This window comes from Nicotiana tabacum, chromosome 4 (assembly GCF_000715075.1).
Source record: "Nicotiana tabacum cultivar K326 chromosome 4, ASM71507v2, whole genome shotgun sequence".
Classification (NCBI taxonomy): Eukaryota; Viridiplantae; Streptophyta; class Magnoliopsida; order Solanales; family Solanaceae; genus Nicotiana; species Nicotiana tabacum.
The window spans coordinates 118,770,163-118,785,420 of record NC_134083.1 but is presented as its reverse complement, the minus strand read 5'-3'; the positions used below and the strand labels follow the sequence as shown (position 1 = coordinate 118,785,420).

The window sequence follows — 15,258 nt, the reverse complement described above, 5'->3', positions numbered from 1 at the left end:
TGAACTAGAGGTAGACTGACTGACCGTCATGCAGCAAACCATAGACAACTTGACAAGCCAGCTCAATGTTGTCAATGCTGCCCTTCAAAGCCTCCTCAAAGGAGGCGAAAACCACATCAGGGGTGCCATGAACATTGCCCCCATGCCACAGAAGCTGAAAATTCCGGAGCCCAAGCCATACAACAGAGCCCAGGATGCTAAAGAAGTAGAAAACTTCATCTTCGAAATCGAACAATACTTCGATGCCGTTGGATAGTTGGAGGAATCCAAGAAGGTAGCAACTGCTGCCATGTATCTTCAAGGCGTTGCAAAACTCTGGTGGCGAGTCAAATACGAAGCCATCAGGGCCGGTGAAGATACTCTCCAGACATGGGCAGAACTGAAGGCCGCCATACGCCTGCAGTTCTTCCCCGAAAACGTGGAATACAATGCACGGAGAAAGTTGTGTGAACTCCGCCACACCAGGTCAGTGCGGGACTACGTGCGTGAATTCTCCGCACTCATGCTAAACATACAGGATATGGGGGACAAAGACAAACTGTTCGCATTCATAGAAAGTTTAAAACCTCATGCTCGTATGGAACTGCAAAGACAACGGGTAGATACCTTGCCCAAGGCCATTCAAGCTGCAGAGTGCCTTGGGGATTATCAATTGGAAACTCAGAAGGATAGGCCCCAGCCGCCTATCCGAGGGGGATACAACGGGAGCCCACCTAGCAACGGTGGCCCCAACAGAAACGGACGAGATCGAGGTGCATCCAAATCTAAGACTCATTCCTCAAGCAGCAACAGTGCTGCATCAGTTAACAACAATCATGGGAGAAAGCCCCCATCAGAATGTCGTCATTGCGACGGGGAACATTGGAACAATCAATGTCCCAATACACAGATTAATGCTCAACAGATTGTTGAAAACGAGTCAGATACCGACGACTCAGATGGCCCCGATCAAGTAGGTGCCTTAAACGCATTTGTTGGCTCCATTCATGATACCTTGGCGGGAACCAATGCCGGTAACCCCAAGAAGAACGTATTCCCAATCGACAAGAAAGGGAAAGGAAAGGCGGACGAGAGGCCTCCCACATCACAAAAGAGGACCTTAATATTCGTTGACATGAAAGTAAACGGCACACCTATTCGGGCATTGATAGACACGGGTGCTAGCCACAACTACCTGGCCTCAACTCAGGTGCAACGCCTCGGTCTAGCAGTGCAAAAATGCAAGGGTCGTGTCAAGGCTATCAACTCTCCATCTCAGCCAGTGAGTGGAATAGCCCAAGAAGTGCCAGTGAAGCTTGGCCCATGCAAGGGAATATTCGACCTACGCATAGCTATCATCGATGACTTCGAATTATTAGTGGGGTTAGAATTCCTCAGGCAAACAAACACCATCCCGGTACCATATGCCAACATGCTCATAATGATGGGAGACAACGGGGCCAAACCCCGCACCATACCGTGCATACCCATGAAGATGGCCACTGGAAACATCAAGGCCATGCAGTTAAAGGAGGGAACCAACTGACTTGAACCTATGGTTCCAGCTGCCCTCAACATCATCAAATAGACATCAGATCATCGGCATCCAACAGCTCATGACGCCCCTCATCGTGTGAAGACTTGTCAAGCATTCCAAAAGGACAAGTCAGATCACTCAGCACAAGCGGGACTCTTGGAGCCGCTACCTGTCCCACGGAGACCTTGGGAAAGCATTTCCCTGAATTTCATCACAGGATTACCCAGGGTCGGAAATCATGCAACCATCATGGTGGTAATAGACCAATTTTCCAAGTATGCTACCTTCATCGCAGCCCTACAGAACATATCGGCAGAAGATATAGCTCGACTCTTTTTCTCTCAGGTTGTCAAACATTGGGGTATGCCCAGCAACATCATTAGTGACTCCGACCTACGCTTCACTAGCAAATTTTGGACCCAACTCTTCAGTTGCCTCGGATCCAAATTGACTTACAACTCAAACCATTATCATCATCAAACATATGATCAAACAGACCGGTTCAATGACATGCTGGAGGAATATCTCCGCCAATTTGCAACTGGGTCACAAACACATTGGGTGAAGCTTCTGGATGCTGCTCAGCTGTGTTTCAATTCACAAAAGTGCGCCCATACAAACAAAAGCGCTTTTAAAATTATTACCGGATAGCAACCGCTACTCCCACAAAATATGAATGCACCAAACATGCCATCATCTCATCGAGCTGCCAGTTTCTCGATAGAATGGGGGTAAACTTTGAAGATAGTGTGGAGCTATCTTGTCAAAGCCCAAGAGAGGGCAACGAGGTATGCCGAACAAAACCTTCACTTTGCCCAACATCAAACATGGGACAAAGTGATGGTAAGAACCCCGGGGCGGAACTTGTTTGCAAAGAGGACCCATGATCCTCGCCTATTGCAAAAATACATCGGGCCCTTTTCCATTGAAAGGTGCATCGGGAAATCCACATACCAGCTGAACACACCAGCCTGGTGGAAAATCCATCCAGTCTTCCATGGCAGCCGCCTCAGGCCATTTCAGAAATACATGGAAGATCATTCAGAAAGACATCTCATAACACCGAGGGGAACAGACCTCCCAATCAACAAGAGCCTGACCAATCATCATCATCCTGCAGGTAAGGCTTCGAGGACGTCACCAACTCAGGTGGGAGAGAATGTCATGGGCTGCTTTCCATCATCGACCCATGGCCCCTTGGACGCGCCCCGTGGCGTCCCGGCAAGCCTCCCAACGCCTAGCGCCACGGTCGACCCCGTGGTCTTGGCAGCGCCAAGTGACAAGCGCGCATGCGCCTCTGTCGCCCCACCGATAATCAGTGCCAGCGCTCAGCGGCTGGCGAATGCCATCAGTGTCGCGCACACCGACAATGCCGCGCGCACAAACCATCATGTTGCCAAAAGTGCCGCAAGCACAGACAGTGCCCCGCGCGCAGATCCAAATAGTGTCGCGCGCGCCCACAGCAATGCGCGCGCAGACCCTGCTGCTTAAGACAAAGTTGCTGCCATCGGACATGCTTATATAGAAGACTAAGTCCTTTTCATTGTAATTATAGAGTAGTTTTACTTCATTCATTTTCAGTGTGCTTCTACAACTTTCTTAGGTCAACTCATGTAACTTTGGTTTATTTTTTTTAAGCATTATTAAGGGGGACCAAAGCATTCAAACATTCAAACAATTCTCTGTACTGGTGTCTCTCCCCCCCGACACCGCATTGCATCTTGTAATAGCTTTCATCATCATCAATACAATCATCAGCTTTCATCATCAATTGCTCATTTTCCGCTGCTCAATTGCTCACGACATTGGTTTTCCCGTACGGCACTGACAATCTAGTCTAGCGTACGGCGAGGACCTCAGTTGGCGCATAGCAACCGCACTGACATCGGTTGCTTAGCCTTACGTCGCCCTTCCAAGGAACTTCAGGAAGGCGCCGCGTAACAGTTATCATGAGAGTACACTGAAACATAGGTCTTCACTTACGCCCTTTTGATTATGATGCATCATTGTAAACTTGTAATCACTACTGCAATTACGTTGCTGAAATAGTAATACTCCTTCGTTTTGAACATATTTTGCTTTTGTTTAGTTTAAAAAATAATGACTCATTTTTAAATTTAGAAAAAATTTAATTTAAACTTACAATTCTACCCTTAATAAGAAACTTTTATAACCACACAAATACTCTGGGCCCTTTTTGACTTGTTTAGGACTACAAATTCCAAAAATCTTCATTTTTTTCTTAAACTTCGTGTCCAGTCAACCATATTTACATAAATTGGAGCAATATAAATTTTCTTTCCTCACTTTATTTTCTAGCAGTCTCTCGCTCTTCCTCAGTTTTTATTATTTATAAAAATGACCTTCGTTGATCATTGTGCAAAAAGTAACAATTTAAGTTCGATATCCTAAAGTCTCGCTCTTCTGTACAGCAGCCCGACCGATAGAAAGATCAGCAAATTATTAATTTTAATATGTGTCCCTTTAAATCAGTGATTTGAAGGAAAATATCAAATACGAGCACTAGTATCATTTGAATATTAAAAGGAGGAGAGTAGCTAGTGTGCTTCTCTTTATCTTCCACCATCGCCACTTTTCTTTAAAAGTGGCATTTGGTGGGTAGTATTTGTCTTCTTGGATAATTGAAAGCACTACTCACTTTTAAAAGCTAATTAATTCTTACCTAATTCATCTTTTAAAATACCAACTTAGAAAGACAATCACGACCTTGTTAATCGAGCTTGATAACCTCTTTTTTAGCTTATTAACTTCTTGTTGAGCTCTCAAGTTTTTTGTTGGATTTAACCATTTCACATTTGAAATTTACTGATCCGGCTAAATTTTTACTTATTGGAAAAACCTTTCTTCCGTACTTGCATAAGTTTACTAGCTAATAACATAATAAAAAGACCTATTGTATATGCACGTTATTTTGTTTATTAGATATTTTTCTAATTTGTTGTTAGTTGTTGCATTTGTCATCCTTGTACGAGAAGGAGCATCTTTATGAACTGTATTTTTACCTCTATAATTACGTGCAAAGTTATTGTTGTATCTCCGGTAAACCTTAAAGATCTAATTTCATCGTATGGTCACACAATTTTTATGCAACAAAATCATGAAACTAGTTTTTGTAACAAAGTAATCATTCAACTTTGCTTAAGTATTAAAGAAAGTTAAACTATTTTTTGTAACAAAAAATCAGACAACTTTGCCTGAATCTTACATTATGTCATAAAACAATTCTTTTGTAATTAAAAAGCCACTCAATTTGCAAGGAGATGTCGAAAATATGAAGATAAGCTAAAAACAAAGGGGGCATAGTGAAATTATTGTTAGGGATCATTTTAGTTAATTAAGCAGTAGTATATGAAACTTATTGACACTGATATATTGTCTCTTTTGTCTTTTTGTTTTCTTGAGCTGAGGGTCTATTGAAAACAGTCTCTCTATTCCATCGGGGTAGAGGTAAAGTCTGCGTATACACTACCCTCCTCAGACCCCAGTTGTGAGACTATATTGGATGGTTGTTATTGTTGTAAGTACTAATATATGAATCCACTATGACTAACTCTTTAGACTAGGTGCCCCAACAAAAGAAAAGTGGCGCCTCTCACCTTTCCATGATTTAATTATATAAAACCATAAAGCATAAGGATTGAATTCCTTACAGTAAAATATTGGTAATCATTTAACTCTAAGCTTGCCACTCTACTTTAAAACAAAATCGTCCACATAGTTTGAATGTTCTCTGGTGCAATAGAGAGAGAGAGATAGGACAAAGGTATCATTGCTTCTATGATCATTTCGAAGAAAGAGAGAGAGAGACAGAAAAAGAGCAGATTTCAGATTAAAACTTTTCTGAACAACACATAATGGATGGTCTCATGCTACTCAAGACAATTTGTCTCTTCTTCCTTCTCATTTCTACTTCTCTCTTGTCAACTTCATGTGCAGGTAGGTTTATTGAGTTAAACGCGTCCAATTTATATTGGACCTTTGATTATGCTTGAAGTTTCGCTGCAACATTTTTGGTTGTCCCCTCTATATATATATTCAGTCGAATGACTTCTTACTTATTCTTATCGAGAAAAAATTATACCTCTCTTCCAACATTATGCCAACTTAGTTACTATTTTGTTTCCATCGATACCTTCGTGCTATTAAACGGAAATAAGTCTTATCCAAAGAAATAACATATACTCTCTCTGTCCCATTTTGTGTGACATATTTACTATAATTAGAGTCAAAGAAGGTTTTCTATGACCTATGTTTTTTGCAATGGCTTCTGGTGCAACAAGCAAATACCTTTTAAGATTTTTGAAATTTCTATGTCCTATGTAGAACGGAAGGAGTACTTATTCTAGTACTAGAGAAAAAGCTAGCCAAAGAAACAGCACTGCATGCAGTGCTCTAAGTAGTCAACTTTGGTTGTGCAAATCATAGTTTTATGAAATACTAGTCTTGTATTTAGGTCTATATATACCATCTCAAGTAGAAGGAACTAGCTTAATTCTTTGGAAGTGTCAGATTATTTCTTTAGTCGAGTTAAATTATTGTGAAAGTGTGGTCATTTTCATAAGCTGTCTGTCAATCAACCTTTTTTCTTTTTATATAAATCTAACGAAGAAAAAGCAGGCAAAGTGAGTCTATGGCGCTTTTTATACAAGTTTTTCGTTTTGAACAATGATGCAGGTCGACAGTCGAGATTTGTAAGCAACTTTGAGAAAGAAGAGCTGGGTGGAACTCATTATAAGGTCTGCTTTACCTGTTGGTTTACTTATTTTGGATTGTCAATTGATGAGTAAAGCAAGAAAATATGAGGAGTAAAAAGCGAGAAATGAAGTTTAATCTTTTTCAGTCCTTCATGATTTAACATAAATTGATTATTCATTGACAATATAAGGCCACGGAAAAGAGAATCGCAGGTGACCATTCATAATAATTGGAATAAATTGCTCCCTGTCCCATTTTACGTTGCTACTAAGTATTGAAAGAAAAAAAAAGGAAAAAAAAAACTTTTGAAACTATTAATCTAAAATAAACAATATACATTTATATGTCTATAAATCATTTCGTTAAAGAAAAAAATGAGAGGTTCATAGATCAGTTATTTTTAAATATAGAAAGCTGACATTCTTTTTTAGATAAATTAAAAATAAAAAAAAAAAACTGTAGCACATAAATTGGGGCACAAGGAGTAATAACATTGAAAACTAAGGCAAGTTGCCTGTTATAATTGATTGAAATAGTATAATCTTTTTTATACTATTGTAATATAAATAACACCAATCCATGACAGGAAGTGTCAGTAGGAGAGCAATTACACCATGAGGAGATGAGTGAAATCCATGAAAGGCTTCTTAAGGCAAACACAAAGGATTATGGGAGATATGATCCAGCACCTGCCCTTTCTAAGCCTCGTTTCAAGCTCATACCCAACTGATCTATGTGATTTCGAAACAATTATATGTATGAGGAATATATTTGGCTAAGTCTCCAGACCATTTTAGGGTTTGTGAACCGCTAGTACGAGTTAAATTATGAACCCTAGTGCTATGTCTTAATATATGTTTGCAGCTGTAATATACTATCCTTTTATGTTTATATATTTTCTATGAACTGGATGTTTGTACGTCTGTAGTATTCTCTGTATGATTATATGAAAAAATAAAACTTTTGTATGTTCTTGCTCTAATTTGTGCACCAACTAAAATTAGTTTCATGAATACTCAGTATTCCATGTAAGCAATGTTTTCGTATATAGAAAATGAAACGACCCGGCCGGTCGTTTTGAGAGTTATAGCCACGTTCCCATTTACTGTTCCTTTTGTGCTTTATAGCTGTTATGTGACTTACCGGGTTAGTCGGTTCGGGTCTGGAGAGATTTCACAATGAATTGAGACACTTAATCTCAAGGTTGAAAAAAGCTTAAGATGAAATGGTTGACCGAATGTTGACTTATGAGTAAATGACCCCCGAAATGGAGTTTTGATATTTATGTTAGCTCCGTTGGGTAATTTTGAACTTAAAAGAGTGTCTGAATTGTGATTTGGAGGCCCGTAGTTGAATTAGCTTGAAAAGGCAAAAGTTGGTTTTGGAAAGTTTGACCAGGAGTGAACTTTTTGATATCGGGGTCGGATGCCGATTCCGGAAGTTGGAGTAGAACCGTGGTGTCATTTGTGACTTGTGTGCAAAAATTTGGGGTCCATCGCACGTGATTTGAAAGGTTTCGGCATCGTTTGTAGAAGTTGGAATTTTCTTAGTTTCAATAGGCTTGATTTGGAGTGTGATTCTTATTTTTGATATTGTTTGATGTGATTTGAGGGCTCGACTATATTCGTATCGTGTTTTAGGACTTGTTGGTACATTCAAATGGAGCCCTGAGTGGCTCGGGTGTATTTCGGGGTGAGTTTTGAGCGAGTTTGGGCGTTTCGGCATTCTGATGATTCCGGAACTTTTGAAGTACGCGAGAACATTTTGGACTGCTGAGGCAAAGCCTCAGGTGCGGACCTTAGAGGAAAAATGCAGATCTTAGAGGAAAATTGCAGACCGCGGAGAGAATGTACGGACCGTAGAAATCCTCTTGCGGCCGCAGAAAAAAGATATCTTTCGATGGCCTGACTTCGGAAGCTGATATATAAGGAATTTGGCGATGATCCAAAAATGAAAGTTGTATCCCTTTGAATCTAGTTTTCAGAAAGTTAAATCATTCATCATTTAGACATTTGTACAGAAAGTTATGATCAATTTACTGAAGGATGATAGTGCAGCCACCTTTGAAGTGCGACTGCACAATTTGGACTTGCGGCCGCACAAAAAAATATGCAGTCAGCACAATGAGAGGTCAGATTATGTACTATATAAACGAGGTGGTTTAGGGCATTATTTCACATTTGGACTTTGGGAGCTCGGTTTGTGGCGATTTTTCGTGGGGTTTTCAAGAAATTCATTGGGGTAAGTGATTCTAACTCGGATTTTGTTATTATACATGAATATATCATTGGTTTCATCATTAATTAGTACTTTGAGATGGAACTTTGAGAAAATTGCAGAAACTTCATAAACTATAATTTGGGGATTTGAAGGTCGAGTTATGATCGGATTTGACTAATTTTGGTGGTTGGACTCGTGGTCGAATGGGTCTTTCGATTTTGTAATTTTTACTCGATTCCGAGACGTGGGCCCGGGTCCCAAGTTGACCCATCATTTTTATAGCCCGCTCCGACCCATGAAGCCCACTCAAATCAAAGGGATCTCAACCTAACTTTTCTAGAAATTTACTTAGTTGCCCCATCATTAGTTTTTGTATCTAAGTTTAAAAATGAAAATTAAGGTATTTAAGTTTTAATGTAAAAATGAATAATTTTGTTTATGAATTGTGGTGAAATTTACTTTTTTTTTTAATTAACAAATTTTAAATACTAATTTGTTATTTAAGAAAATATATTTTGATTCTCAAAATACTAATAGTATTTATTTAACTTTTATACACCTCTGTATAAAAGGTAAAAGGCTTTGCTTGATGAGCATATGGTTCTAAAATATTGGTCGAGTTGGGTTATGATCCATTGTTTAGCCCATCTTGACTCAGCCAATCTTAACCCAAGTAAACATTGGGATGGGTTGGGCAATGACCTATTTATTGACCTAACCCATCTTGACCCGTCCAAATTCAGCCCAACCCGCCCATTTGTCACCCCTAGACGTAACTTAATATTCCGAAGAAAAAACCCTAATATATCTATAGTGATAATCAGTGAAGAACAAATTGGAGAACTTTTAGGGACAAATTAAGTATAAGTTTCAGAATAGGATTCCCCATTTTTTAGAGTAGCTTTTGTATATTTGTAGTAGAATTTATAATTTCAATACAAATTGTAGATTATGGAATACATGTCTTATAAATCCACAAGTAACTATGCAAATTTTTCATATTCTATTTGTGCAAACCTCCCTCTTAATACGCTTCCAATTACCCAATTAACCATTCCCCAAGATTCTTATGTTGTAAGAATTCTGAATTCCCTCTTCCTTGTGGTGATGGTAGTGTTAAAATAGATGATAGGGTTAAAATGACTTTTTCACTACTGATAGATTCCGAAGGGAGGAAAGAAGATGTACTATGACTGTATATACTTTGTATAGCCGTGAATAACAATGGATACATTGTTATGCAGTACATATACATTCTTTATGCATATATAAACACACACACATACTTGCGGAGATGGTTGATTAAATTTCAAGAAGGTTTTGGATTGAATTGGAATACTTAGTTTCATGGTTAGAAGCTTCAGTTATAAGAATTGACCAAGATTTGACTTTTATGTAAATGACCTCGTATTGGTAATTTAATGGTTCCAATAGGTTTGTATGGTGATTTTGAACTTAGGCATATGTTCGGATTTAGATTTGGAGGTTCCTAGGATGATTTGACTCTTTTTGCAGAAAGTTAGCAATTTGAAGGTTTAGATATTTCATAAGTTTGACCATGGATTAACTTTGTGGCTGTCGGGTTCGGATTGTTGTTCTAGTATTTGGAATAGGTCTATTTTATCATTTGAATTTTTTATACAAAGTTTGGCCTCATTCTGAGTTGGTTTGGTAGGAATCGAACACTTGATTGTGAATATTGAAGTTCTTGAGTTTTAAGGCTAGCATAATGTGTGTTGGTGTTCGATTCGTGAATTTGGATGTTATTTTAATGCTCTGAGATTGCAAATGAGTTCGTATGAGGTTTATAAACTTGTGTAGATATTTGGTATGGGGCCCGAGGGGCTTGGCTATCTTCTGGAAGAGTTTGGAAAGAGCTTCACTTTTGCTAGTGCTGCAGACCTCGCATTTGCGAGGGTCCACAATTGCGGACACCTTATCGCATTTGTAATTACTGGCTGCCATGAGAGAAGTCGCAATTGTGAGATAGTTAGGCGCATTTGTGACATTGGCTGGCAGCTGGGAACTTTGCAATTGCGAAGTTGGGGATCTTATTTGCGACATTGCTAGAGGCAGTCTGGGATCGCATTTGCAAGCTCAGGGTCGTATTTGCGAGCCTCTGGTCGCAAATGCGATATCTGCAGTTGGTTATAAGTTGGGCATTTCGAAACTTAGACTCATTTTCTTATATTTTGAGCCATAGACTTTATGAGGGGCGAATTTTGAGGAGGATTTTCATATGAAGCTATTGGGTAAGCAATTTTCACTTGATTTTGATATTATATCTTGATTTCTCATGAAATCTTTACACCAAAATCATGAAATTTGGAAGGAAATTTTTGGTAGGCTTTTTACTATGTTTTGAAAAACAAAAGGTGATAATTTGATAGTCTATTTGGATCGATTTTAGGATCATATCACATATTTTGGACTCGTGGGGTTATGGGTAGTCGGGATCTACCCCTTGATTTAGATTTTGATCGTGCAGGCCTAGGGTTGTGTCACGACCTAATTTAGGATTATGACCGGCACTTAGGAGCAAGTGCCCCTAAGTAAGCCTTACCGATATTTTACAGAAAAACGGACAGAGTTTCTTCTATTTTTGGGACTATCCAATAATTTTCCTGTCTCAAATCAACAACCAAACATCCTAATATCAATCCAAACAACAATAACTTTATCAATTAATCCAAACAAATATCTACTATTAATAATCCACCCACTAACAGCTAGAAATACAAATTTATCTCCAACTTTGATAATAAAGATCGATACTCAACATAAGTGTATAATGACAAGAATACTCATGAAACTAATAGAATGACTATGGAGCGACTCTAAGAATTCAAAGAAAAGATCATAACAATAAATAAAATCTCCGCCCCGCGCAAACAAGTACGAGACTCACCAAGAACTATCAACTTGTGCGCTCTAATTAACGAAATCCTCGCCTGTGTCAACTGCTGTCTCTATTAAAAAATATAGCGGGGAGTGAGTCGCTAGCTCAGTGAGTAATAACACTTAATCAACAACCATTTTTATTGGGGACAAGTCAGAAAACATGCTAGTATATTAAATAAAAAATATCATAAAAATACCCTTTCAAAAACAATAAATAATTTTCAGTCTCATCATGTTTTTATTGTAGTATAATACAATTAACGATTCAGTAATAAGCTCGGTAACCACTGTATAATATCAATATTCACATTTGGGAAGTTTCAATGAACAGATCATGCAATCATTATAACGGTGGACTTCTTCGCAAGAAGTCAAATATAACGGTAGTCCTTACTCGAGGAAAATCAGTAACGGTATGCTAGTTCTACCTTCCCGCTAGCGAGGGCTGTAACGGTAATCGGTAATTACAAGGTGCACCAGGTCTAACGAACCCGCCGTTAGCTACGAGATCCTTTAATGTCTACTTTCATTTATACTTGTCTCTATAATCCGTATATACTCGTAGAAAATATTTTAAAAAAATATAGAGCATTTCAGTTCTTATCAAATCATATAATTTCATTTCGATAACAGTAAATTCAAGTAACGATAAAACAGATCTAGTTACAACGAATATATTTAAAACATCTGTAATAATCTCAAATAACTATTTCTGTATCATATTGAGTGAAAGACTTGTCCCACATGCAACTCAAAATAATCGGTAATATATTCATATTAAAAATCATGTGTAAATCATGCATGTTATGAAAACACAAATTGCGGTAAGATTACTACTCACAGTACTTCGTGCGAAATACCAAACTCATCACCTCGAATGATTCGTACGATTTTCTTCAATTAATCTATAACCACATCAACACCGATCTCGTGTTAATTGCCTCATTTAAGCTAAATTCATCACTAATTTAGGATACCCAATCCTCCGAGTATTATATTTTATCAATAATTCGCCGAATTATATTTACCCGTTCTATGAGTAATGTAGATTAGTCCAAAATCCTTTAAATAAAAAGGCAATTTATATAGTTTATTCCCTGTACTACTCAATTTTCTTAATCATGTATATAAGTTGAAACTGAAATAACATTACTGTCCATAATAATCCTTCTTAATCGGTACTTATCCTTTATACTCAATAAACTGTATAATACAGACAATATTTCAAGAAAATTCCAAAAAGATTACTTTTTTCTAAGCCGTGTAGTACCTACATAGAGAGCAATAATAAAATTCACCAAACGTTATTGATCGAAGCTTTTCTGACCAAAGATTTAGTGCTTAAAGCTTTTTTCTCCTTACCGAAATTCTCCCCACGTTGGTGAAGCTTAAAGCTTCATATCTTCTTCAATTCTACTCTTTCTTTACTTAGGGTTTTTATTTGTTTTCTGTTTTCTACAGAAGCTTAAGTACGGCACTTTCCCCTTCCCAATTCCCTTTATTCCTCTTTTAGAATATAATGCTCCATTCCTTTTTTTTTTTTTAATTAAATGACCAATAAGCCCCTAACTTAAATATGGATTACTACATCCTTTCCACCTTATGAAATTCAGTCCCAGAATTTACCTCTAGTACGTACCTGTAGACTGAAATAAGTGAGGATACTTGACTCGCATAACATCTTTCACTTCCCTCGTAGCTTCTTCAACTTTATGATTTCTCTATAAGACTTTCACGAACAATATTTCTTTTGACCGTAGTTTTCTTACTTGTCTATCAATAATAGCCATCGGCTCCTCCTCGTAAGACTTCTCATCAAGCGGTAGAGTCGGTGCTTCAAGCACCTGAGATGAGTCTGATATATATTTTTTTAGCATTGGGAGATGAAACACTGGATGAATAAAGGACAATTCAGGAGGAAGTGCCCAACGATAAGCCACAGCTCCCACTCGGTCAAGTATTTCATATGGTCCTATAAACCTAGGGCTCAACTTGCCTCTTTTCCCAAACCGCATCACACCTTTCATAGGGGAGAATCATAGGAACACTTGGTCTCCAATTGCGAACAATAAGTCTCTTCTTCTCTTATCCGCATAAGAGGTTTTTGTCTGCTTTGAGCTGTAAGCAATATCTGTCTGATCAAATGGACCTTGTCCATAGCTTCTTGTACTAAGTCGGGTCCCAATAAGTTACTCTCACCAGCTTAAAACCATCCGATAGGAGGACGACATCTTCTACCATATAATCTTCGTACGGTGCCATTTGGATATTGGACTGGAAGCTATTGTTGAAAGCAAATTCAGCTAAAGGTAGATAAGCGTCCCAACTACTTCAGAACTCAAGAATACAAGCTCTCAACATATCCTCCAAGATCTGTATAGTACGTTCAGACTGCCATTCTGTCTGTGGATGAAATGCAGTGCTAAGATCTACTCGTGTACCTAGTGCTTCTTGAAACATTTTCCAGAAGTGTGAGGTAAATTGTGATCCTCTATCAGAGATGATGGATATTAAAACTCCATGAAGTTGGACAATTTCGTTCATAAATATATGTGCATACCTCACTCCACCATATGTAGTTTTCACTGGTAAAAAGTGTGCTGATTTTGTCAATCGATCTACAATCACCCTTACAAAGTCATAACCTCTAAGGGCTCATGGTAGCGCGGTGATAAAATCCATAGTAATTCTTTCCCATTTCCACTCTGGAATCTCAATTTGTTGTAGTAGTCCTGCGGGTCGCTGATGCTCAGCCTTGACCCGCTGACAAGTCAAACAGTTAGAAACAAAGTTAACAACATCTTTCTTCATAACTTCCCACCAATAAAATTGCTTTAGGTCATGGTACATTTTTGTGGATCCAGGATATATAGTGTATCTAGAGTTGTGAGCTTCTTCAAGAATAGCCTGTCTTAACCTATCTACGTTTGCTACACATAGTCTGTCACCCATTCGATGAACACCATCACTTTCAACAATCATATTCGTGCTTTTACCAGCTAAGGCCTCATCTCTGTATTTGCATAATCGCTCATCCTCATATTGGGTGGCCTTAATGCGCTCAACTAATGAAGACTTAGCTTGAGCACAAGCCAACAATGCCTCTGAATTTCTCACACTAAATGTGATACCTGTATCTTCTAGTCTATGAATATCTTTAGCCAAAAGTCTGTTTGTAGGAGCTATATGTGACAAACTCCCCATAGATTTTCTGCTCAAAGCATCAGTCACCACATTGGCTTTTCCAGGATGATACAAAATAGAACAATCATAGTCTTTGAGTAGTTCCATCCACTGACGCTATAGAAGATTCAGATCTCTCTGCTGAAAGATATACTTCAGACTTTTATGATCAGTATAAATCTCACAAGTTTCTCCGTATAGGTAATGCCTCCAAATATTTAGAGCAAATACCACTGCAACCATCTATAAATAATGTGTAGGATAGTTTTGCTCGTGATTTTTCAATTGTCTTGAAGAATAAGCTACAACGCAACTATTTTGCATGAGAACATATCCTAATCCCACCCTCGAGGCGTCACAGAATATTGTAAATCCTCCAGAATCTGATGGTAAGGCTAATATTGGTGCAGTTGTCAAACATGTTTCGAGTTTCTGAAAGCTATGCTCACATTCCTCCGTCTACTGAAACTTTGCATTTTTTGTGTTAGCTTAGTCAGTGACGCTGCTATTCTGGAGAAATCTTGCACAAAACGCCAGCCTGCTAAGCCTAAAAAGCTACGAATTTCTGTAGGGTAAGTAGGCCTGGGCCATCTTCTATTTTCTTAGGATCTACCATAATTCCATCTTTGGATACAACATGCCGTAGAGATACTACCGAGTCTAGCAAAAATTCATACTTCGCGAACTTAGCATAAAGCTGATGTTCTAGCAGTGTCTGCAAC

At 38.4% G+C, this 15,258-nt stretch overlaps 1 protein-coding gene across 1 annotated transcript; it reads left to right on the top strand.

Moving 5' to 3' along the window:
* The first annotated feature begins 5,186 nt into the window (after positions 1-5,186).
* On the top strand, positions 5,187-7,200 carry LOC107826508 (protein CASPARIAN STRIP INTEGRITY FACTOR 1-like). Its single transcript, XM_075252366.1, has 3 exons — positions 5,187-5,473; positions 6,212-6,273; positions 6,819-7,200. Exons 1-3 carry the CDS (start codon positions 5,392-5,394, stop codon positions 6,960-6,962), a joined length of 288 nt encoding a protein of 95 aa, XP_075108467.1. The 5' UTR covers positions 5,187-5,391; the 3' UTR covers positions 6,963-7,200.
* Positions 7,201-15,258: the final 8,058 nt, after the last annotated feature.

Coding starts and splice junctions, on each gene's coding strand:
- LOC107826508 (XM_075252366.1), top strand. CDS start 5,392: ATGGATGGTCTCATGCTACTCAAGACAATTTGTCTCTTCTTCCTTCTC. Junction 5,474..6,211: donor CTTGTCAACTTCATGTGCAG/GTAGGTTTATTG, acceptor ACAATGATGCAG/GTCGACAGTCGAGATTTGTA. Junction 6,274..6,818: donor TGGGTGGAACTCATTATAAG/GTCTGCTTTACC, acceptor AATCCATGACAG/GAAGTGTCAGTAGGAGAGCA.